General features: G+C 35.9%; 1 protein-coding gene across 8 annotated transcripts in view; it reads right to left on the bottom strand.

Annotated features, from left to right (window-relative positions):
- LOC150086883 (uncharacterized) overlaps positions 1–26,358 on the bottom strand; it is a 791,472-nt gene that overhangs the window by 268,438 nt on the left and 496,676 nt on the right. For all 8 annotated transcript variants that reach the window (XM_090371653.1, XM_090371652.1, XM_090371655.1 and 5 more), the window contains one exon: positions 12,939–13,020. In XM_090371653.1, coding sequence (XP_090227779.1) covers positions 12,939–13,020 — 82 coding nt within the window. The remainder of the gene's footprint in view (positions 1–12,938; positions 13,021–26,358) is intronic.

Genomic DNA, 26,358 nt, shown 5'->3' on the forward strand with positions numbered 1-26,358 from the left:
TCGAAAAAGACATGAAAAGTTTTCAAAATACTTTGCTACAGAGGATAGTATGTGTTTTTGCAAAGCCATTATTGGACTTCTGAAAGAACTAGGTGGCGTGCTTAAGTCAGATGAATGGCGTTTATTCATAGATGTTTCAAAATTAAGTTTAAAAGCAGTTTTGCTTCGTAATGGCAAAGAATTTCCATCAGTTCCTGTGTTTTTATTCAACTGGACTTAGAGAAAGTCACAAAAACATGTCTAATAAGGTTCTACATGCTATAAAATACCAGCATTATGGTTGGAACATATGCAATTATCTTAAGGTTATTGGTTTGTTTTTGTTGGTTAGCAGGGGATTTCACAAAATGTTGTTTTTTGTGTTTGTGGGACAGCTGTGCGACAGAAGAAAATTATGTTGTGCAACATTGAAACAAGCGGGACGAGTTCATACCAGGACAATGTAATGTAAAATATATTCCTTTAGTGCAATCAAACAAGGTTCTTCTTCCACTCCTGCACATCAAACTTGGATTGATGAAAAATTTCATGAAGGGACTAGACAAAGAAGGTGACGTATTTGCATATTTGAGAAGTGTTTTTCCTAATTTAACATATGCCAAACTTAAGGAAGGAATTTTCATAGGACTCCAAATTAGGAAACTCCTGAAAAACAATGTTTGAAACTCAGTTAAAGGAGGTTGAATTGGCAGCTTGGCAATCATTTAAGGCAGCACATGGTTTTTTGGATAATAGAAAAGAAGAAAACTATGAAATGCTGGTGTCTCATTTACTCGAGTGCCACAAAAAACATGGGCTGTCAAATGACGTTTAAAATTCATTTTCTTCATTCCCAACTTGAAATTTTTCCCAGAAAATCTGGGTGATATGAGTGATGAACAAGGGTAGTGGTTTCATGAAGATATTTCCATGATGGAAAATCACTACAAGGTTACTAGGATCCTGTAATGATGGGGGATTACTGGCAGTTCCTTGTGAGGGAGAGTAAATAGGAATACAAGAGAAAATCCCTTAGTAGCAAACATTTTTTAAGGACAATTACAGGTATGCTGATTATACATTATTGAAATATAACTATTTCGCAATTTATGTGAAGTTAAATGAGTTATAGAGAATGTATAATATTTTTTACACTTGTATTACAAACTTGAGTTATACGTATATATCCATTTATTTTAACATTAAACATTGGTACATTTTTTGATGTAGACATGATAGACTTTTTATGCTCATTTATTCCCTCCAGAATCACATATTTTCATTGTGGAAGTATGACAAAAAATATTTTTTATTCGCTAGTGTTATTAAGGATTTTACCATTTCTGAGAGCAAGGTCACGGTTTCCTTTGATGTGGTCTCCCTGTTATTATTTATTATTGTTATTAAGCTATATGGTGCAAGGAAGCCTGAGGCTTATGCTGCACCAGCCAAAAAAAAAAAATCCCGAGTTACCCTGAGAGAGAGAAAGAAAAGTAGAAGGGAATCACCAAGAAAGAGAAAAATGATGATATCCAGCTTAGGACCCTGGGTGTGCCAAGCCCATACTCACCAGATATGAGACGTGTGGGTACACACTTTACAACCTCCATCTTCAGGAAGCCTATGTGTGCAGGTCAGTTTACTAATTATGGGTCTGCACATGCTGCTGGACACTTACGTAGTACTTTGTTTACCCGTGCATGGATCCATTCCAGTTCCATTAGTATAGGCAATTGGAGATTTCAAAGGTAAGAACTGAGCTTTCTAATTGCAGTTATCTTCCTGGTGTTATGGATAAGTGTGAGTTACAAGGCTGTAATTTTGTCACCCAATCATAGCTTCTCCACAATAATGAGTTTATTCTAATGCCTACGTCCCCTACTATCCAGGCACAACTGAGCATCTTGCTAGAATTTTACACTCTTACCATATACGGTGTGTACAAGTCCCTGGTAGGAAATTACATTCTATCATTTCCAGAGTGAAAATACCTATTCCTCCTTTTCTGCGGAGCAGTTCCATTTACTGTATTATGTGTCTAATTGTGGGATGTGTTATGTTGATGAGACTGCCAGGAGGTTAAGAGATCATGTTTCAGAGCATGAGGTAGCCCTCCATACCACAAATTTTGAATGTTCTGATGTTGCTGAGCATTACTGGGTTAAGCAACATAACCTTGATCCTAATCATGATGCTGAAGCTGTTGGCTACTCACGTAATTACCACCAGCTCTTGTGGCTTGAGGCACTCCACACTGCCATATGCAATCATATTATGAATCTCAATAGGGAAATTCATATACACCCCATTATGGAGTCTGCCATTCCTATAGTGCAAAGAGTGCTGGCGTACATTAAGCATTCGTAATGCTGCATCATCAGCACCGGAGCTGCAATTTTATGATCATGCCCAATCTTCTGTTATATTAACCAGTGCATATATACTCAGTGCACCATACACTAACAAGCTGATGAAGGGACACCTCGCCCCAAAATATTTATTTTATTCCTTTATTTTAGCACTTTTATCTTGTTTTATATCTGCTTTAATGCTTTATTTATGTATATTTCATATTTTATTTTAATAAAGTCTGACTTAACCAGTTTGTCGGTTGTGACAAGAAATTATAGTGAAATGCAGCCCGACCCCCAAGGCCTGTTTTCTAATGACAAGGTTCCTACACATCATATAACATCAAATCACAGAGAGAGAGAGAGAGAGAGAGAGAGAGAGAGAGAGAGAGAGAGAGAGAGAGAGAGAGAGAGAGAGAGAGAGTTAGTTAGTTAGTTAGTTGTTGGCGCATCGGCGAGAGAGAGAGCTCTATAAGCTATTCTAGAAACCTGTCTGCAGTGCTCAGAGAACTTCATATTAGATTGTATAGTACAAAAGCAGATTACAACCCTAAATATTCTCCAATCAAACTGAGGATGGACATATGTAACTATTTACAAAACCATCAGTTATAATTAAATTAGTGCTTTTTAACAACTTTTTTCAAGTCCTTTTCATTATCCTATCTTTAGTTTGGTTACCCTAGTGATATATTATTCAACGATTACTGCTACCCAAATATAAAAACTTGCAATTTTCAATTCTATACCTCAGATGCCACTTTTTGGCATCTGAGGTATAGAATTGAAACTGGACAACAGAGACTGTATCAAAAGATTTACAATATATACAATCTCAAAATTATTCTTTGCATCCAGTTCCTTGGTGAAAACATCATAGTACTGAATCAGGTTAGTCAGGCATGCTCCACAGATCCCTAACAGATCTATACTGTAATTGCCTTACAGCTCAATTCCTTTTCAGATAATCTTGTATAACTATAAACTCATATTTTTTGTGGCACAGAAATCAAAATAATAAGCCAAAAATTACTCATTTCCCTCTTCAAGTCACCTCAGTGAAAGGAGAGGGATTTGTACATCTCCAATCTATGGAGACTTCATCTGAGTCAAGGATACTCTTATTATAACTAGAGTGTTTGGTAACTTTTTCACTTTTAATTGTAATAAACTTCATTTGTTGTCTATTTTCAATTATCATAGCATCATTCAAACTCCCAGTTAGATTGAGGGGAGTGGGACTTCCACTTAATAGTAAAATTCCTCACATGAATCAGGAATTTACTTAAAATTATTGGGTTTTGTTTTCTTTTGGTTTAAAATAAGGGACAGTTATTATTTGTGTGTTTCTGATGTAGTAGGTGAAACTGTTTCTTACTAGGCCTTTGAAATTGCTTAACAAATGAAATTCAAAGTGAGAAAGACTTTGGTGTTCTTGTTCAATGCATTGACATAAGAATTATATAAATGCTACTGAGTATTCTTCTATATAATTCTGTAGGAGTATAATTAATATTAGAAGTTTTTCACAATACAAACACAATTTTATGGTGTAACTGAATCATATAGTACTTAATGTAACTTACAATAGTGTGATACGTACTTCTGTCGCATAACCTGGAAATAGTATCTCTTGGTTTTGTGTAGTATTTTTAAATTAATTTTAGACTAAAATCATGAATCAGGTCTGCATAGCAAAGCAAATGACTCAAATTAACAGGAATGCATTGGGTCAAGGAGAAATGACAATGGCAGTTCTCACATGAATCAGAAATTTATAGTACACTTCTTTTTGCCTTTTTGCAATGCTACCTATAACCGGACAGTGTTTTAATGGGTGCATATGAGAGCCTGAATAACAGAATTGATGCCCTAGAACAGCAGTTCCTAACCGGTGGTTCGCAAACCCTTGGGGGTTCGCGAAAGTGTTCCAGGGGGTTCACACTAAAAATTCCATAATGGCATCTTCTTAGATTTACATAGGTATATTATTGTAAACTACAAAATATAACTAATAATAAACAATAGTGTAAACTCAAATTAAATAAAAAGTAAAGAATTGCCAAAGAAATCTCCCACAATTCCTTATAATTACTTTACTATCTTACAGTTTATCATGTTAAATAAAATAATTTCTTGATTAAATGTCCAAGAGTATGAAAAAGGTTGTTTATGCATGGGTAATGCACTTCCATCATTTCTACTACCCAGGTAGTATGCATGCATGCATCTGATTATACCTCGCATTACCCATGCATAAACAACCTTTTTCCATCATTTCTACTACCCAGGTAGTATGCATGCATGCATCTGATTATACCTCGCATTACCCATGCATAAACAACCTTTTTCATACTCTTGGACATTCAGTCAAGAAATAGTTTAAGATTAAACCATGCACACCATCAAGTATCTCTCATATTGCAGAGTTATACTTCATAACCAGTTGTCACTACTGCAACAACAGGGTACCTGCCCACCCACCAACAAGCCAACAAGCTTCGAAACGGTGCCATCTGGGTGGTGGTATCAGCCAAGAATAAGTAACAATTAGTCTGGTGAAGTTACTTATTCAAAGCAGTGCAATACCTCGCCCACTCATTCTGAAGGTTCATTCACAATATGAGATATGAATAAACAATGCATTCATACTACCCGGGTAGTAGAAATGATGGAAGGGCATTACCCATGCCTAAACAACCTTTCCTAAATAAATATGTTTTCGATACTATATATATTTTTTTTCATTCTCAAGGATCATTGTTAAGTATAGGTACTTTTTTTTTTTAGAACCTTTTTTTTTTTTTACTTAGTACCATGCATGTGTTGAAAAGATGAAAGAAGATATTTGTTGTCATCAGACTCGAACTTCTGTAGATTGTAATTTTCAGGAAACATGTATGAAGGAAAGTTGTTCCAGAAAATGGCAGCTGAATGCCGTTTTCTGGAACAAAAAGGAGTAAGAAGAAAAGTTAGTTCTGTGAGTTTCAAGTTGGACAGTAAAAGGATGTTCACTGGTTGCATCACATGTTCGGACTGCTTTAAAAGAGAGAGTGGGAATTATAGAAGCCAATTCAGAAGAACAGTGCCCATGGAAGTATCCATCGATAGAAAAGACATGTGGCAGAAACAGAACATCTAAAAGACAGAGTGGAGAGACTCTGTTAGAGATGAGTCATTAATTAAGCTAACTGCCCTCTTCTGAATGGAATCTAGAAGCTTCAGAGAGCATTTGGGAGCACCGGTCTAGATGTGGGAACACTATTCCATGGTACGGCGGATTTGCGATTTGTACAGAGTGAACAGTTGTTTGGAAGAAAACAGCTTGGTTTTCTCTTTTTGCCGAGAGCGAAAGGGAAAAGGAGAGGAAGCAATATTTGTAATGTGTTTGTGCCAAGAGAGATTAGAAATCAGGGTATTCCCCAAGATCTTGCCTAGAAATTGAAGTGTCATCGAAGATAAGCATAGGAGCAGAAGAATCCGTTTTGCGAGATATAAGACAAGATTGAGTTTTACAAGGATTAAATGTAAGTTTTCTTTGCCCCACTGGAGAATTCCTGGAGATTAGCATTTAAGGATTTGGCAGTGGATACTCGAGAAGTTGAAGCTGTTTCAGAAGGGCATGGTTTCTCAAACTGGAAGGTGGAAAGTAATGGGCTATCACCAGCAAAACTATGGATAGGATTTCTGGTCAATGGAAGAAGGCCATTAATATACAAGAGGAAAAGTGTGGGAGAAAAAACTGAACCTTGGGGGACACCAGCATTTATTGGAGAAATAAGAAGACAGAAAGCCATCTACCCTCACCCACAGTAAGCAGTTAGAGAGAAAACTGGATACCCAATTACAAATCTCACAAACCATAGGATGGAAGCTTATTTAGAACACCTTTATGCCAAACATGATCAAAAGCCTTTGAAATGTCAAGAGCAATGGCTTGAGTTTCACCAAAAACTTTTCCATTGAATTTGTCCATAGATGTACATCTTCTTCAAGAAGAGTGTTTCCACTTATAATGGGTTTCCTCAGCCTACAAGTTATTTTTTGGTAGGAATGTTTTCCCGCCATAAAGTGCAGTTCAAGATGTCTTGGTCAGTTAAAACTCTTGCTGTCATGCACTCCTGGTCTCCATCCATCCATCCATCCATATCCTACTAGGTCTTCCTCTTCTCCTAGGAGATATCCATTCCAGGATATCCTTTGGATATCTAGTTTCTTGCATCTATTTTACATGTCCAAACCATGTGAAATGCTTTTCTTCGATAGTGTCAATATTCTTTTTCACTTCCGTTTTCTCTCTTATGTCTTCATTCCGTTTTCTGTCTCTTCTAGAAGTTCTTGCATAGATGTACATAAGCCAGAATATCATCAGTGGAACAACACTGATGGAATCCATGCTGGCGATCATTGACCGGATGAAAGATTTCCAGATAGTTTAAGAGTTGGCAGTTAATTTATTTCTCCATTACATTGGAAAGAGTAGAAGTAATCGCAATGGAATGATAATTGGATGAAAGGGATTTGTCATCCTTTTTAGGAACTGGTTTGATATGAGCAAATTTCCAAGCAGAAGCAAAAATGCCTTTGAAATAAGAAAGTGAAGAAAGACAACACAAAACAGGAGTAAGCTCATGGGCACAAGTTTGAGAACAAGTGGAGAAATACCATCAGGACCTGGAGCTTTCATAGCATCAGATTCAACAAAATCCTTCTGATGGAAAACTGTAGGATTCATTGAACGGAGTGTACTGGGAACGGTTTGAGGTGATTTACCCAGGTCATCAATACATGAGTTGGAAGAAAAATAGGTTGCTTGCAGGTCAGCTTTATCTTTGGCTGATGTGGCAACAGAACCATCTGGTTTTGAAAGAGGCGGGAACAGAGATAGGCAAAATTTGTAACCAATAGGCTTTGGAAAGACCAGAATGCTCAGCAATACTTAATTTTTATTATGCAATGTTGTTTATAAAAATGTAATGCTGGAAATATTTTATAATGAAAATTCAGCACTTTTATATGATTTCAGAGAATATAGGCTTAGGGGTTCTCGATAAAAATATTATGTTGAAAGGGGTACATGAGTAAAAAAAAAAAGATTGGGAAAACCGCTGCCCTAGAAGATATTTAAAAGAAGAGACCCATCAAGGACTTAGCAGCCCAGCTCAACATTAGACCCCACAATGGATTAGACAACATAGTGACACACTAATCAGTAAAGGGTGCTAATTACACTGAGTTAGCTAATGTTGGTTGACACTGTCAGGAGAAACAGGAAATAACATTGTGTAAAAACAACAGGTGGAATGGAACCAGGGTATGTCAGGGAATAAAAGAAATAATGTTGTGGTGTAGCTATCACCTTTTAAGAGAAAAACAGCAATATTGTTTATGTTGAGACTAATGACATTAAGAACAGGAGATCTGAGGATTTAATTAACAGGTATAAGCAAACGTTCAAAAAAAAGTCACAAGTTAGGACTAAATTTTAAAGTACCTGCAATTCTGCCCAGACTTGATAGGAGGAACTACTGGACAAAAGCCTAGTCAATCAATTTAGATCCAAAGAGACTGTGCAAGGCTCATGGGGTAAAATTTTTCTCATAGGAGTGTAAGAATATCATCCGATGCTAGTGGTAGATATGTTGGAAAATTGCTAGTTTGGGAAAGACAGACTAATAGTTTAAAGGCAGCTGCTAGCAGAGGTAAAATTAATTCTTGCAGTGCTTCTACTGGAGCATATAGAAGCCTGGGGAAAAAAAGGAGTTGGGGGTACTGAGCCTGTTGAGTTCCTCATGGCCAAGGGTTCTTTTAGAGTTCTAAAAGAAAAAACAAGTGTATATATACACTTGCTTCTACACTGATGATAGGAATACAGAAACAAGTATGATGAAGTTGAAGTCTCATAGGTGAGAGGAACAAAAGGGTGCTCTACCAGGAAAGGCTTCATTTCTGCAAACTGCAGTGTCTAGAGAACAGGCACCTACAAGGAGATCTGATTGAGGTGTTTAAAGCTATGAATGGATTGAATAAGTTCATGGATATAGAATCCTATGTCTTGCTCAAACCACACACACACGAGGGGAAACAAATTCAAATTGAGGAAGGATGATTGTGGAATAGATGTGTGGAAATTTGATTTTAGCCAGCAGGTAGTTGATTGCTGGAACAAACTTCCAACAGGTGTTGTTGAAGTTCATAGTTTGAATAAATTCAAAAAAGGAACTAAACAAACTATTAGCAGGGATAGACAGGTGATATGAGAAGTCTCTCTCTCTCTCTCTCTCTCTCTCTCTCTCTCTCTCTCTCTCTCTTCTCTCTCTCTCTGATTCTGTAAAAGCTTGCTTTCTTACATCGTTGCCAATAATAAATATTGGTCAAGTCATCAAATGCAGGCAACATAAGGATATTGGAAATAAAGTGCTAAACAGGCATAATGAATAAGAATTTGAATAGGGTGAATATAATGGATACAGGAAGGATAGACAGCACAGAAAGGAGGAAGTCACATTCTTGGTTAAGAACCACATAGAATCTACATCCTTGGATTCCAGGGAGGTTATTACGGAACTGGAGATGTGCAATTGTCTCTCCTATTCTCAAAAGGAAATTGAAGACTGAAGTGAGCAACTACAGAGCTGGAAGCCTGATTCTGTTCCAATAAAAATAGTGAAATCATTGGTTAAAGAAGTAAAGCAGGATCATCTTGAAGGAAGGCAGTTATACAGAAATCACAGCACAGATTTGCTAAGATCTTGTCTGACTAATATGATCAGGTATTGTGACACAGTAACAAAGGAATGGGATGCAAAAAATAATTTTGACATTATATACTTAGATAAACTTATATTAAGATTTATACTTAGTTTTTTGCCACCATTGTATTGTTTGATAAGAATATTCAAATTCTGCTTACAGTCATTTTTATAGTATTGATTAGGTAATACTTGGAGGTTTCTGTGTAGTTTTGTAGCAATATAATCAGTATCAGAAGAGACCTAGAAACTATAAATTTATAGCAATGCAAGCATGTTTTAAATTTTAATTTTAAAATGATTCCTGAGACAAGAGTAGCAAAGCAAAGTGCTCAAAATAGCAGGAATATTTTGGCGAGAACTTCCAAAGGAACGTCTCCTACGAATCAAGATTGTGCTGTGTGTGTGTGTGTGTGTGTGTGTGTGTGTGTGTGTGTGTGTGTGTGTGTGTGTGTGTGTGTGTGTGTGTGTGTGTGTGTGTGTGTGCATATTACTTATGCTCTTTTTGTGAAGGACATGATACATCCATATGGCGTGCCTTTGTGTCTGGTTGTTGAAAAGAGCATGAGGAAGTTAAGAACAAACAGAATTTTGATGTGATTACAAGTGCTAAAAGAACAGGGTTGATGCCCTGCTCAGCTGTCCAGCCTAAAGTTTATGCCCATGCTCCAGCATCAGACTACACAAAGCCATCCTTCACAGAAGAGATCTTTGGTATTAAAGGAAATAGCTATAGTTGGTGACTCAATTGTCAGAAAAAGTGGAATAGGACTTATGTCTGTAAGGGGCTAAGGTAGATTTGAATGTTAATGACATAGAGCAGCAATCATCTTTAAAGAACACAAAAGGTGATATTGTTGTACATGTTGGTACTAAAGATATTAAGAGTAGGAGATCAGAGGGTTTCATTAAGTACAGAGCAACATCGATAAAAAATAACTAATATTAGAACTATAAGTGTCTGCAGTCTTGCCTGGACACGATAGGAGGAAGTACAGGATGAGAGCCTTTTCAATCAATTTGTCCTTGGAGAGACTATGCAAAACTCACTAGGTAGAATTTTTCTCAGAATGGTCTATGCTTGTTAACAAGAGAGGCTGCTTCTAAAGGGATAGGATGCACTTAAACAGAAGGGGTGTGAGAATATTTGCTGATGCTATTAAGGCAGTGTTAGGTGGGTCAGAAAACTGCTAGCCTTGGGAGATATGCAGAGTAACATATTAACAGCAGCTGCAGGCAGAAGTGAATGTGATTCTTGCATTGTTTCTATTAGAACGTGCAGCAGTAGCTTGGAAAGCAAGACATTGGGGATTTCTAGACTTTCTTGAGAGGGTCCCCAGGAAACGTGCATGGACTGTGTTAGGGTTACTAAGGGTAAAAACAGTTATATATATATATATATAATTGAATAACTCCCATCCACCCCAGGTGTCTTTCTTACATTTAACTTCAGCAATTTCTCTTCCACTTTCCTCTCAGTTATTATAAAATCCTTTATCTCCCTGTTAGAGTTTGATATACTTCTGGCATCCAATCCCTTAAAGAATGCCTCACATGTGAATTTAGATGTCAAGTACTTATTCAGTTTTTCAGCAACCTGAGCAGGATCATCAAAGGCTGAACCACTGATATAAAGTGGACCTATGTGATTCACCCTCCTCCTCCAGGCACCTCCGTAGCCAGGTGGGCAGGAGCAGCAGTGCGTAGCACACGCTTCTTGATTAGACAAGGGTTCAAGCCTGTTACCACCAAATACAGAGGATGCATAAAGGTCAGGGAATGACCACTGCATATCCCCAGAGCAATATGGCCTTAGTTCTAATGCTCCTAAAAACCAAATAACATAACCTCCTCCTCCTAGTGATGTGATTACATAAGAAAAGAAGACACTGCTATTTTTCTTTGCATGCTTTGCCAGAAAATTTAAAGAAAATGCTCCTTTACATACTGACCAAAACAATACAGGCAATAATTCTGTAAGCCACAGATTTCTGTTTCTAATCAGAGTCACGTAACTCATCGATTCACTTGGATCTGATCTGAAAACACATCAAACATTGTCATTCTCAGTTTTTATGTTGTTTATTTGGAATACAATGCTGAATTTTGCCGAGAAACTGCAGAATTCTGACAAAGATCCCTACCATTGATGTACTGTTGGCAGCACTGTTGCCATCTCAAGTGGTCACTTATCATCTGTACTTTGCTTTGATGAAGACTGTTTTCAGTACTAACTTTCATATGACAGCCTAACTGTTTTATTGCTTGGTCCATCACACATCAACTTTCACTGAGAAAAAAATAAGTTCTACAATAAACATCTTTTAACACTGAGTGGACAGAAATCATGGGATATCTACCTAGTAACGAGTAGGCCCACCTTTCGCCTGGATAAGGGCAGTCACATGGCTAGTTATTGAATCCACTAGTTCACGAAAGCGTTCCACAGGTATTTCCATCCATGCTTGCTGCACCACTGTCCATAATTCCATCACATTCTTGGGCGGAGGATCCAAAGTTCGAACATACCTTTCCATAGCAACCCAAAGATGATGCTCCACAGGGTTCATATCCGGTGAATGGGGGAGGCTATTCCATGGTGGTAAAATCTACAGAATGCTCTTCAAACCATGATCTAGTCACCATGGCGCTTTGAGGAGGCATATTGTTCTGTGGGTGCGTGAAGACCATGAAGGGGTGCAGATGGTCTGCAAGGATGGACACATAACCTGAACTGTTCAGAGATGCATCGACATACCAGAGGTCACAACGTGTGCCAGTTGAACATGCCCCAGATCGTTATCGACCATCCACCTGCCTGAACAGTTCCTTGTTGACATGACAGATGCATAGCTTCATGTGGTTTCCACCAGATACACACCCTCCCATCTGCTTGAAATAACTATAAATAACTGGAAACGGGACTCATCAGGAAACGGGACCCAACAAGTGCCAATGTTCTTTCGCCCAGTTGAGGCATAGAGTCCTGTGTCGTGGTGTTAGCAATGGGACTCTGGTGGGTCGGCAGCTCCCATAAGCTATTCAGGCTAATGATCACCTGATGGTCTCGGCAGAGACATTTCTGACACCGCCCTCTTTGAAGTTGGTGGTGATATGTGCCACTATCACTCTCCGGTTAGCTGAAACAACGCGAGACAGATGTCAACGGCCACGTTCATCCACCACCTTTCTGCCCACAGGGCTGTCCACGATGAGATGATGTTATTCTGGAAATGGCATATTCCCAATTCACTCTCGATACTGTCAAACGGGGATAGTGCAATTTCTGTACCACCTCCGCGATAGAATGACCGATGCATCAGGCACCCACTATCATCCCTCTTTCAAAGTCTTAACTCACGATGTTTATCCATAATGACATCGAATTACCGTCTACATGAATGTAGTGATGCAATATACCTATATAACTGCTAAGTGGTGGGTTCGTCCACTAGCAAGAGGGGTGACAGTGTCATGTTGCCCAGGAACCAGGTATCCCATGAATTGTGTCCTTTTGCTGTATTATCAAGCACTTCACCTCAACGCAGCACACAGTAACAATCTGATTTCACAAAATAGCATGATTCAGATCAAGTACTATAGACTGTGCTGTGTGCAGTCCCTTTTGTGCCATTTAATTTTTGAAATTTTAATTATGATAAGTGATAGCTTTATGGTTTGACTACTGGATTCCCGAAATCATCTTTTTAAAGTTAACTTGTTAAAATATTAAGAATTTTTGTTTATCTGCATAGCATTGTATACTAATTATAAAAAATGGAAACATTACTATTGCATTTCTTTTCTAATAATGTTTATATAAATTATTTGAATTAATCTATAAAGTTATACCAACCTCTTACTATCTTGATCACCATCTACTGTGTCAACAGTAGCAGCAGCAATTCTGGTTGTAAGTTCTGGCACTACTTGAACAGCTAATAATTGAAACAAAAATAATTTTTCATTTAAACATGAAACTAAGTTTTTTTTAGTTTTAATCTTTTAGTTTTAAACTGTATTGCTAAAAAAAAAAGCCTAAATTATATTAATAAGTGAATGATAGAAATTAAGAAAAAATAAAAACAAACCAGCAGCTAATAAAAAAAAAATTTTTCAAAAGGTAACTGTTTCTAATGATTACTATTTAATATTACTCTTATTTGAAATTATTATATATATAGTATAACAATTTTTTTTCCAAAATCAGCAACATGTAAAACACTGTTTTACAAATTCTCTATTGAAGAAAAAATTTTGGAGACAGTGAAACTGCTAATATTAGCAGTTTTGCCCTCAGTAACAGGTCAAGCATTGGTAGTACACTTCATGTAGTTTTAAAAACCAAAAACTTTTTCAACAAAATAAAAAGGAAGTTGGGCACTTTTCAGATGCTGTGTGACCATTTTTTTCTGTTATGGTTGTTGTTGTTATTTGGTTTTTAGGAGCATTAGCAACTAAGGCCATATTGCTCCGGGAATATGCGGTGGTCATTCCCTGACTTTTCCGCATCCTCCGTATTTGGTGGTGACAGGCTCGAACCCTGGTCTAATCAAGAAGCGTGTGCTACGCACTGCTGCTCCTTCCCACCTGGCTACGGAGGCACCTTTCTGTTATGGTTGGGGATACGACCACTGACAAGTTAAAATTCCTATTATGTAGCCATTATGGGCCTATTCGTAAACTGCCTGTGAGGAAAGCCAATTCCAGTAGCAAGTCATATTTCCCCAGAATTTGTGGTATAACTGGATCTGCTTGTGTCCTTGCTAAAATTACTTCTTCCTGCCAATTTCTTCTGAAACAAAATTGTCATGGTTGTGGTGCCTGCTTGATTTGACAAAGTTTGCTAATAGTTTGTGCCTGCTAGATTTGAAGCCATTTATCTTTGCAAGTTCTATGCATTATAATCAGGGCTGGCGACAAGCATGTTCAACCGGTTCTGTCAAACAGAACCTCACGCTGAAACAGTCTAAATAATAATATCATCCACGTCTTTTCCGCATTTCTATCAACGAGACTCCCACTGCCTTACCCAAATTATCGTTACTCCAAGAATGCTTGTATTAGTTCACTTGAAAATTGCTAGAAGCAAAGCATATACTTCATTCTCAATGTGTATGTTTTGTTTGATATCAAACATAGGACGTCGTTCAAAAATGTAATTTCTATGTTATACTCACTTTCAATGATATCCGTATTGTGTGTGTGTGTGTGTGTGTGTGTGTGTGTGTGTGTGTGTGTGTGTGTGTGTGTGTGTGTGTGTGTGTGTGTGTGTGTGTGTGATGATTGGTTCCTATTATTTATTCATGTTCCTATTTTTATGAGATAACTGCAATTGCTAAACAATATTGTTGATTACATATTAAATATTAATTCTTATTTAAAAATTTTGTTCAGTATAATATAAAATTATTTAATTATTTCTTAGTTATTGTAAAATTTGAAAAAATAAAAATTAAAAAAATCACTATTACAAAAACAGCCCATAAGTTTTGCACAGGACCCTAGGCCCGCAAGTAATTCTTGAACAGGGCCCCTCAAATTTTGGGGCTGGCCCTGATTATAATTTCATAATCAATGTATGGTATAGACAGCTGAGCCATGTTTGTTGTAGTTGAATGTTTGGCAGCTTTGCCTGCTGTTTTGGATTCCAGGATGTACTGACAGCTCTGGGATGTCAGAACATCCTGGAATCCAAAAGAACAAAACTGTTTGAATTTTTAAATCCTGAATTTCTAAAATTCTGTAAGTGGGATTTTATTTGTTTCATTATAGGGTGTATTAAAAAAGAATTCTTTTTCTGAGCAGTTGCTGCACGCAGAGAGGTTGTATATATTATGGTCTGTGAAACAGACAAGTCAATGTGTTTTAAAGTTATTTTAATGACATATACTTCAGCGTGCACTATAAATACTACATTCCAATGGTAGGAAGATAGCAGTATACAAAGCAAATACTGCTGCTAAACCCAAAGGAGTACCAATTTTTGAGCCATCAGTATAAATTTTATAACAGTGAGAAAGGGCACAGCAATGAGCTGTGCATAGATGTTGCAGGAAACTAATAAATTTTTTCCCCAAGGTTCAAAGTATTCATTGCACAAGGACATTTACACTCAACAGAGCACCTCCAGCTGCTCTCTTGCCTGGTCAATTTTGACAAGGTGTATACTCCAAGGTGTATTTTCTTAGGATTATATGTAATTGGATTCCAGCAGGTTTATTTTTATTTAGTTTACTCTCATAAAATTTCATAAATTGTGGTCCAAAGAGGTATTTCTGAAAAGGATGTGATGGAAGACTCTGAAGTTTAGCTTCAGTTCAGCAATAGCATTTTTCTCATGAGGTGTAGTGGAGGTTCATTTGCTTCTGTATAAAGGCTTTGAAGTAGACATTCAAAACACTCCCAAAGTAATTCTCAGGGTACTGTGCTAGGATGGTATTTAATTTTATAAGAATACTTTGTCTAGCTGAATCAAAGATCTCCATAATCTAAATGGGACCTGATTAGTGCATGAAATTTTGTCAAAGTCTGAGTTCCTGGTTTTCATTAAGATTCCATCTGTGGCAAAAGTGCCCACACAATAGTCTTTTGAATAGAAAACTTGAACTCATTGGCCAATGACCAGGAACTAAAGTTATTAGCAGCTTGCTGCAATCATCAATCGATAACTCTCACATTGAAACAGTGACAAAAAATGATAATCCACACAGAGAGCACTATTTATTGATGGAAGAAGCTAATGTTTTGTAATATGTTTTGTTTTATCAATGTTTTTGTAATAGAGTTCCCTATCATTGCTGATGGCGTTATTTCTAGTGTAAGAGCTACTTAAGCCATATTGCACTTATCAACAATATTAAGATCAATGATACAAGGTGACTGTAATGATAAGTCAGAAACTGTCATATAATTGTATCCATTTTAGAAAGCAGATAAACTCCAACAGATGTGCATCATCATCTATGATAGGGCAAAGCATTAAAGGTTCTTTAAAATTTGGAATAAAACTGAATGGAAGTTGTGAGCAGAGCTTCAGTGTGTACACTGGGGAGAATCATTTCCTGTGAGGAGAAAAAGGTGTGTGTGTGTGCTGAGTGTGACCCATTCACACACTGGCTAGGATTACTAAGTTGTCTGTTTACATGGAAGCTTGGAGGCTCATAACTGTGGTTTAGGTTTAATTTGAAGAAGATTATTAGGCATATGAGCTTGACACAGAAGTGTCCACTGTTCCTTACATATTCTTTGAATTATATCTGTAGCTGAGATATGGTATTCAACGATGTGATGAGGCTGTGCTAGGTAGATGTTTGGTAGCACAGTCCACAGTTTCATTTCCATGTATGCTGTGGTCTGGGATCTGGCAAAGGATGACTATTTGCTGGTGTTCTTGAATATGCATCAACTTAGTTCTTATGTGCTTTATTGAAAGATGGGTAGGTGAGGAAGGTAATGTATGAGGTTAACAGAGCACTCTGTGAGTCTCCATATATGATACTTTTTGGATGGACAGATGGAGAATATTTTCTACGGCAAGCTTGATAGCATATAATTCAGCTGTATAGATTCAAGGGATTATAGAATTCTAGACAGGTGACAGGGTTGTCTGCCCAGTGTGGTGGATAGTACAGGAAAGTGATCGCTTTCATAGGGATTCTGCATGAGAGAGTAGACGAAGAAAAAAAAGGAGATGAAAAGGTCAATGGCAGAGAATATGGGTAGGCATGTGGAAGAAAGTGTTGGTTCCCACATTTAATAAGGTAAGGTTATTATTATTATTATTATTATTATTGAGAATATGCTTAACAATATAACCTCATTCATTAATTTCTACATCACCCTACAGAACATTATCCATGATATCTCCAAGAAAGTAGAAGTGGAGATGAAAATTGCAATATAACATCAAGATCAGCCTGTAATATGTTTGTCCTATGAGGCAAAATATCATATGGCCCAATTTATATTGGGTCAATCCCTAAAAACTCCTAATTCTTCCTCAGGATAAAGATCCAAAACTGAATCATCTGCACTTTCCTTTTCTTTGTTTATCTCCACTGCAACTTGTGCCCTACTATCAGCAGGTTATGTTTTAGTGGAGAAATGTTTTTCTTTAGATGCTGCTTCCTTTGATGGTATTAGGATGGGAGTAGAAACTGCTTTTTCTTGATGTGCTTGCATAAACAGATGATAGGCATGTGGTGTAAAAGACTAGCATAGTGGGACTGAAATATCAGTTTGCAGTGACACAACTTTCTCAGAATCACTTTGAGCATAAGATGTTCCATTACTACTTACTGACATTACCTGTTTCTTTTAAAACTCTGCACACTGGATTGATTGTCTTGATTTTCTTAATTTGTTTCTACTGCCTTAATTTATTTCCACAAGAGCATACTCTTGAATATGCAAGATATTCACTGCCACAATTAAAGAATACTGGTTCTGGGGAAGAGCAATCTTTGGTGTCATGGATTTTTTGTCATCTGAAACATCACAACAGATTTAGGATGTAGTCTCACAAGGCAGTTCAGATAAGAAACATCAGTTTGTGTTGACATAGAACACTTTCTCAGACCCACTTGTGAGTGAGTAAGGTTCTGATGTTCTTTACTAATATTATCTGTTTATTGACTCTGTATCAGATATTTTGCATGCCAGTACCAGGGAAGAATATTCCTTGGTGTTGTGTTCCTTTCCACCCCAGTGATTGTTGTTGTAATGGAGTTTTACAACACATAGGCTGCCAGGGCCATACTGTGTCATTCAAATGGCTAGTACGAAATACTAACTTTATTGCAATAGGCATTACATTTTATGATATAAACCTACACAGTTTAGGAAGGTAAATAGTTCTGTTTTATTAGGATCATCTCTGAGAATCTGCATTAATGATAATATTGACTGTGCTTTAGCAAATGATTTGAAGTCCTCCCTGACCTCCCCGGTGGGCATTAGCAAGGAGAACCACAAAATGTCAGAGTGTCCATAGATGTTATGGATTTTTGGTGCCTGAAACATTGTAACAGATTCAGGATGTAGAACCTTATGGGACATATAAGAGTAGTTCAGATATATCATGCCTTGATGGAAGCAGGCAGTTAGTAGTGTTAAATGTAAGGATAAGAACTTTAGTTGGCAGTACTAGTTAGCTCTCCTTACTTATATGTATCCTCTTAATAGCCATGACCCCTTAGTCTCTTAATTCAGTGGATATCACAGATCTTCTCTCTAGATGTTTCAAGATCTCTCTCAGCAATTATGCCATTTGATGCATTATGCCATTTGATCCATGTTCTCTGTGTGAAACTTTAATTGGAATGCCTCCAAGGGATATTGCTTGGAGCAACGGTTCAGAATGATGTACTGAGGAAGTTTCTATTAAAAAGTTCTCCAAAGTGAGTCATTTTACTGACTTTGGAGAACCTATCAATCCTTCAAGACCCTTCTGTATAAAGAAAGGTGGAATTTTACCAATTTTTTTTTTCTCCTGTATAATGAGACAACAAGGTAGAGGAGGCAATGCTGCTTTTGTTCAGTGTTTCTTATTAGATGTTGTTAATTAAGTTGTTTGTTTGGATAGAGATTCAGCAGAGGACACAGAGCAAGCAAGAGGAAAATTCTGAATTACTCACATGGGCAGATTAATAAAATTTTGTATCTTTAAATCATTCCACCCATATGAGTCCTACGATGAGATGCCCCTCTTGAACTAGCAGGTACTGCAGGTACTATACAAGCAGGATGCCAGAGTTACCTACATATTATATCCATACTTCCAACAGGGCTTGACCTTGTCTCGGGAGAAAAATGAAGGAAGACCTATTGGGGCACAGAACCCAGCAAGCAGACTTGCCAATCAGGACAGTTACTTACATACACACATATAGTTTGATTATAATAGCCTAAAATCATAATTTTTAGGGGTAGGCATGAGCATGTCTAATACAATGAAGGAGTGAATTAAAAATTTGTCAATGTATTTATTAATATTCAAAAATATGGAAACAAAGAAAACCGAATTAAATAAAAATAATCTTTGCTTTAACTACAGTAATTGCATTGACCTTGCACAAATAAAAATTAATTCAATATTTTGAGAGCTTTCTTTGCAGAGAATTCTTCTATTATGTTACTATAATCCATCCCGCAAGCAATGTCATTTTCTATTGATAGAATAGCCAAATTGGTAAGACATTCTTATAGCATCATAAACCACATGAAAGTTTTAATCAACTTAAGTTTCCCCAGGTGCAACAGTTATGGGTAGAATCAGAACTATTTTCTGAGTAATGAATGTATTTGGAAAATCTGTGTATCTCAGATTAATTGATAAAAACTGTAAAATTCCCAGTGGATTTTTATGGAGCCATGCAAGAATGATTGACTTGAATGCTTCCAATTCTTCGGCAAGCACAAAACCATCAAGATCCCAATGTTCATTATCACTTAAAACCTTTTCCAAATATAAACTATTTTCATCTAATTAGGGCCTTTTAAATTCATGGAAGTTATATAGAAAGCCAAATGTTTTCTGATGCATTTTTAGTTTATAAAAGCAGCTGTTCATAGATGCAATTGTTTTGTCAACAATCTGATTAAACTAATTGATTCGGAATGCATCCTGTGCATCCAAAATTTGCTTTTTCTTACTTTTATATGAACACATTTTTTTTTTTTTTTGCATGCCCTTGTTACCTTCTTTAAATATGAGTTATATTTCCAATAATTTGCAGTAATTATTTCTTCTTGAAAACAGTAATTTCTATAAGATTTCAACCATTTACAAGTTTGTTCCACTGTTTATAGTGCAGGCTAAATGAGCTAAATGACTTTGCAATTCTTTATTTGTGTAATTAAATTGAAATAAAATTTCATACCAAACAACCACTGGTACAATGAAATTGAAATTTTTAATTTCATTGCACAAAGATTCAGCCTCACCATGAGCTTATATATTGTTAGTGTTTTTTCCACAATTTCAACAAAAAAGTGCATGTAAACTTCACCAGTCTGATATCTTATTACTCTAATGCTGTCAACTCAATTCTTCCACTTAGTATCAAATTGGTTTAACAGACACATTTTTAACAAATTGACAAAAAGTAGTCCATTGTTTTGTTGAAGTGAAAGATAGTACATAAATACACCGAAATTTATCAAAAATGTCATTGCTTTGTGACAAGTTTTTGGCATATTACAAAGAAGCAAGTTATAGTTATGACAAGTGCAGGGAACAAAAAAATGCTCTAAAATTTATTTGCGAAAGACGTGCTTGTACGCCCAATCTCTGCTCCTTTGTGTTGGCACCATTATCGTATTCTTGGCCTTCAATATCTGAAACTTCTAGATCCAATATCTGCAAATTCTAGTGGGTGTTCACCAATACTTTCTTTCACTTCCAAAAAATTTATGAATTGCTTGTAAATTCCTGATGGAACAGATGATTCTCCAACTGAGACAGTGAATTATTAGTGACTTCTGTTCCTTGTGATTTTTATCCAATGTACAATCGAGTAGCAAGAAAAATATTTTGCAAGATTTAATTCTGGCTACAATAGTTTTCCTCACCTTACTGCCCATTATTGATATAAGTTCATTTTGGGTACTTTTACTCAAGTAGTGATCATGAATTTCATCTTTGGGTATTCTTCTTATGTGATCCTGCATAACAGGATCAAATTTTACTAGTGATTCTACAAGTCACAAAAAATTTCCATTATGTGGCTGATGTAGCTTATCTACTGAACTGAAAAAAGCCATGTTGTATTTCACCAAAAACTGCACAATGGCTATGAGTCATTTGAAAATGTTACACAACATAGTTTTCTCACTGTTGATTATTTTTTGGTTTTCTTTATCAATCATGCTCCCTAATTTTAATCTTTGTTTGAGTTCAAACCATTGCATAATTGTTGTCATATGCCCTTTAAATTTCTCATGGTCAGATAGCTGAATACTGCTGTAGAATAAACAAGCCACTTTCAGTTGATAACTTCTCCATTTGGCATAACTCTTTTATAAAAGAGTTATGGAAAATTTTCTGCCATTTTCATCTGCAGGAAAATTTACTTTTCAACTTTTCTTGGTCCTTTTTTTAAAAATAGATACCCAAACATCCCTAGTTATAAAATTAGGCTAACATGCTGGATCACATAAATTTTCTGTACTTATGTTTTCTTCAGTTTAAATTTCATTATCGTTAGTATTTCAGGAGTATCAGAGGACAATACATGTATGTCATCAGAATCAAAATATTTTTCTTTAGAAAAATCTGCTATATTCCTCAAATTTTTCATTGTTTGTGGAATCAGAAATGAGTAAATTTGAAGGATCATTACAAAAGGAATTAATTTCAGAAGTATCACCATCATGAGCATATTGTTCAGGCAGTTCAGAGATTTTATTGCTTTTCACAATAAACTTGTGAACAGATCCAGCCAACTTGTTTTTCTGTGTTTCTTTATCTACTCTAATCTTTTTATTTTCACTGCCACTTTTTTTTATTTTCTCCCTATATCGCAATCTCTTTTAGGCATATTCTGAAATTAAAAACTTATTTTCGATATAAACTATTTAGCTTGTTTAATAAATTATTTAAATTATTTTTTATAATCTAGTAAAAGAAATTAATAAAATAAGGAAAAATTTTATATTATACAGGGTGTTTATAAATGGTGGGAACACTTTCAGTGATTTATTGCACAAAGATTAGGACAGATATCAGTGTCTCGAGAGCCTACTAATTCGTAGGCTCTCGAGCCACTTGCGGTCCCAAAATCTTTTTGGGAGAAGCAACACCATATCTCCCTGGACGAAGCCGTCATTCACTGATCGGGTGCATAGATTTTGGGACCGCAAGTGGCTCGAGAGCCTACGAATTAGTTCTATTGAGAATAATATAAATAGAGACAGGGGGTACATGCATTCATCCCCTCTTTGAGGCGGTAATCCTTGGAGGGGATGAAGAAGGAGGAAGAAGGCAGAAGCCTTTGAAAGCTTCAGTTATTTTAACGCTTTTAATCTAGTATATTTTATTGCATTTTAATTCAGTATTTTATTATCATTTTATTTGTACATTCACTGTAAACTACATTTTTTTTTATCCTATCTTAATTCAGTATTTTATTATCAGTAACATTTTATTTGTATAATCACACTTATTTTGTTTTGTTTGATCTACGGTAAATTTAAATATAAAGCTTTTTACGATTTTGGTTTTTGTTTTTACTTCAATAGTTGGTGAGAAACACTAAAAATCATAGTATGAATATACCCAACCCCAGAGGCCTATTTGAAGAATTTATATCTTCATGTTGTGAAAACATATCTTACACAAACTTATTTTTTAATAACTAAATTACTAATGGCAATCAATATTTTATAATTAATTATCCACTGACTTTATGTAATGAATAATAATTTAAATAATCCATAGGGTTGGGTAGGTAGAATACTTCTAGAATATTAAGTATTTTACTTCACTTTCACTAATTTTCTAAGTTTTATACCGTAAAATATGTAAAAAATATTAATTTTCTAATATAAATTAGAAAATTTATATTTTCAAATTTATTTATAAAAAATATAAATTTTTTAAGTTTTATACCATACAATATGTAAAAAAATATTTGAAAATTGTCACACCTGCCTGCACAAATGTGTATTGCTGTAGTCAAGTATTTGTTACTCAACCTTACTTTATAGAAATATTTTGACATTTCTCAATTGTCACACATACATGACTAACAGATAGAAAAACATTAAAAAAAATTTTAAATAGGGAAAAAAAAAAGACACAGGGCCTTTAAAAGTGTGGGACCCCCAAGGCAGTTGCCTAGCCCTAAGGCTGGCCCTGTTTCCAGCCAAATGAGTCTGAACTGGCTGACACAGGACCTCCCACCTCAGCCAATGCAGGCACCGGAATGGTGTATTAAAGCTGAGCCCCTCAACAATCAGGCTTCTATTTTCTGAATAGTTCACAAATCATAGTGCACAGCAAACATGCCAGACTGATGACAGTGATCTAGAACATAAGTAAAGCTTTATTTACTTAAGGAAGTAAAAACATCAAATATAATATTTCTCTCACCTATAACTGTTAGTAATGTAAGGGTGCCACAAGTATTAATTAATGAATAAAAAGTTGTTTGATGCTCTCCTGCAAATACTGAACAATACAGAATATGCTGGATCCTCCTCAGTGCCCACACTGTGTTTATCATAGTGTGGACACTGAGGAGGATCCTCTGCTCAAAGTAAGTAGAATGACCAGAGAGACATAGGGATAGTTCTCGACAGAAGCATATATAATCCAGTTTTCTGCTGGGAATTTCACTGGATTGCTTCATAGTGTGTCACTGTGCCATTAGTGAAGATGTTCAAGGGCATATATGGTATTGAATCCTAGTGATACTAATCTCTAGAACCAGCAGCATCATTGGAAGGTCTGCCTCACCATGTACAGGTGCCCACGTCAAGGAGACAAAACTGAAATCTGCATTTTGTATTACATCAAATGAGCAGCAATACATACACTGGCTGGAGGTTATGCATTTTTGGTACAAAAGCAATTCATAGACAGAGACCATGGTAATTATAAACATCCTGTCTTCCAGTCTCTATTTGTTGCTAGTATTCAATGGATGGAAAAGAGAAGGGAGAAGAAATAGCTCAATGGATATGACACCAGTGTATGATAATGAAAACAATGTTACATCAATCACATAATAACAAAGTGCATATGCCAATCCCATATGCCACATAAGTTATTCAAGTATAGCTTTACATAAGTTGATACTGCTGAAGGACACAATATTCATTTGCTAAAACAATCAAAATTTATTGCAGTTCCCTTTTTAACTGCACAGAACTCTTATTTTAATTATTTATAAATTCATTTTAAAAATATTAAGTATACAGTATTTATATTTTTTTTATATTTATATTATAGGATTCTTATGGTTGGCCATGGTTTATTTGCCTACATAGCAATTGGGCTTTTTAGCTTTATATTATAATCTATCTTATTATGTAAGAATATTATAGAAACCAAGGATGCTCTACCTCATAGGCTTTTTAGCTGTTGTTTTTACTGCTGTTTTGGATATTGCTGACACATCAGCTACCATGGCTATAATAAACCAAAATAATGGTTTAGTTGGTTAGTTTCGATCAGATAAGAATATAATTTCCTAGGCTGACAAGTGATTTCCCTCCCCCCTGCCAACAATTTGTGATAATTGTTTGTTTTCACACTGTAGTGTTTGTTACTCTTTCATATATAATTGTAACGGTTTATTTATTTGCTCAAGTGCAAATTGTTTACAGATTTATTATAATTTGTTTGTAGACTGTTTCTCTGGTATATATTCAATTAAAACCCATTATAATTATACCTCAATCAGCACGGTTTCACATAACACGGAATAGTTTTGGTACCAATTATCAATGCTATGCAGGGTATTGCTGTATTACTATTGGCAATATGATGCAGAAAAACAAAACATCAAAAAAAAAAAAACCTTGCCTTTCTTCGACTTAGACTATTACTCCAACAACACTAGGTGGAAGATTATTCCAACAACTGACTACCCTTTGGCTGAATGCCATTTCTGCACATCCAATCTACAGCAATCCTTTTCCAATTTAAATTTATGCCCCTTCTGTGTTTGAACTGAGAAATTGAGAATTTTGTCTGGATAAGATCTTTTTTCTAGTTCTAAAGGATCTGGATCATGTAGTGGTTGATCTGCATTCCACAGCAGTAATATGAATTCTGGCATGTTTACAATTTTATAAAAATTTATATTTCTAATTGGCAGGATGCCTGTTGCACATGTTGGCAGATACATGGATATGCTCCATATAAGTTTCCCAACATGTGGTTATAAAACACCCCATGATGAAAATGGTTTTGAATGGATTTTAGTGTAGCAGCATATCATAAAAGTAGTAGATTATGTCACTGGAAACATGCGGAATGCTCCTAAAGTGATATGTAATACACTGTGCTGCAACAGATCTGAACGTTTCAGTGCATTTAGTTTTGCTTTTTGTCAAGATCTGACTATTTCCTTGTAAAGGCTGTGTGTGCTGATTTGTTTCCCACTTTGTTGCAGACAGGACTCTTGACAGTTTGTTTGTAACCTATTTATTTAAAAAAACTGTTTTACATATAAAATTATTTATTTAAACAACTTATGTTCTAGGAAAGTTAGTTTTCTTATGTACTGTAAAAACAAGAAATGTCATACTTGTAGGAATGTCTGTCCTTCTAGTTTCAGTTTAGGGTCTGGGTAAATCATTGCACTTAAAACAGAATGTGTATGTGCAGGTTTATATGCTGATGATTGGAACCATTATTCTCTGCCTATTTACTGATCACTGATTTTTCTCTGCAACTGACACTTACTATTTGCATATTTTGATTTTGGAAGAAGATATTGAAATAATCTACCAAAAGTGCAGTGTTTAATGTATTGGAATTTCTGTTATAGTATATACCTTGACAGCAAATTAGATGATACTCAGTACTAAGCCCCAAAGTTCTCCTTCCTCTTGTAAGTAAGCTTTATAAAGTATGGTTTACATCTGAACTTGGAATGCTCGATATTCTAAAAATGTTGCTGCCAAGCTTGCAGTTTTCAGACCCACCTAACACTGCCTTGATAGCATCAGAAAACATACTCGCATCTCAAATATTCTCAATGGGATATATTAAATATTCTATTTAAGTGTATCCCATTTCAGAAGAAATAGTCTCTCCTGTTAACAAGCACAAACCAAGGAAAATTCTACCTCAGAGCCTTGCACAATCTGTCCAGAGCCAAACTGACTGACAAGACTCTCGTCATGTACTCCCTCCTGTCATGTCTGGGCAGAATTGCAGACACTTTCAAATTTAACCCTAACTCATGACTTTTTCTCAACATTGCTCTGTACTTATTAAGTAAGTCCACCGAAATCTCCTACTCTTAATGTCATTAATGTTAACATGTACAACAATATCACCATTTGCGCTCTTAAAAGATGATATCTTCTCTAAAACATCACCAACTTTTGTCTCGGGCAAACATAGCCTGGTCCTATTCCACATATCCTTTTTGTACAACATACTGTATTTCCAATTTTTCTCTGATATAGAGTCAGTGAAAATAGTGACCTCCTATGGGGACCAGTTCATTCTGCCTTAAAGGTTGCTGCTGTGTTGTTTGATGCACAAGTGGCATTGAGGTGGTGGCTGAGAGCTTGATGGGCCCCAACTTATTTTC

The sequence above is a fragment of the Mastigoproctus giganteus genome, chromosome 4 (genome assembly GCF_048544385.1).
Source record: "Mastigoproctus giganteus isolate SK-2022 chromosome 4, ASM4854438v1, whole genome shotgun sequence".
Lineage (NCBI taxonomy): Eukaryota > Metazoa > Arthropoda > Arachnida > Uropygi > Thelyphonidae > Mastigoproctus > Mastigoproctus giganteus.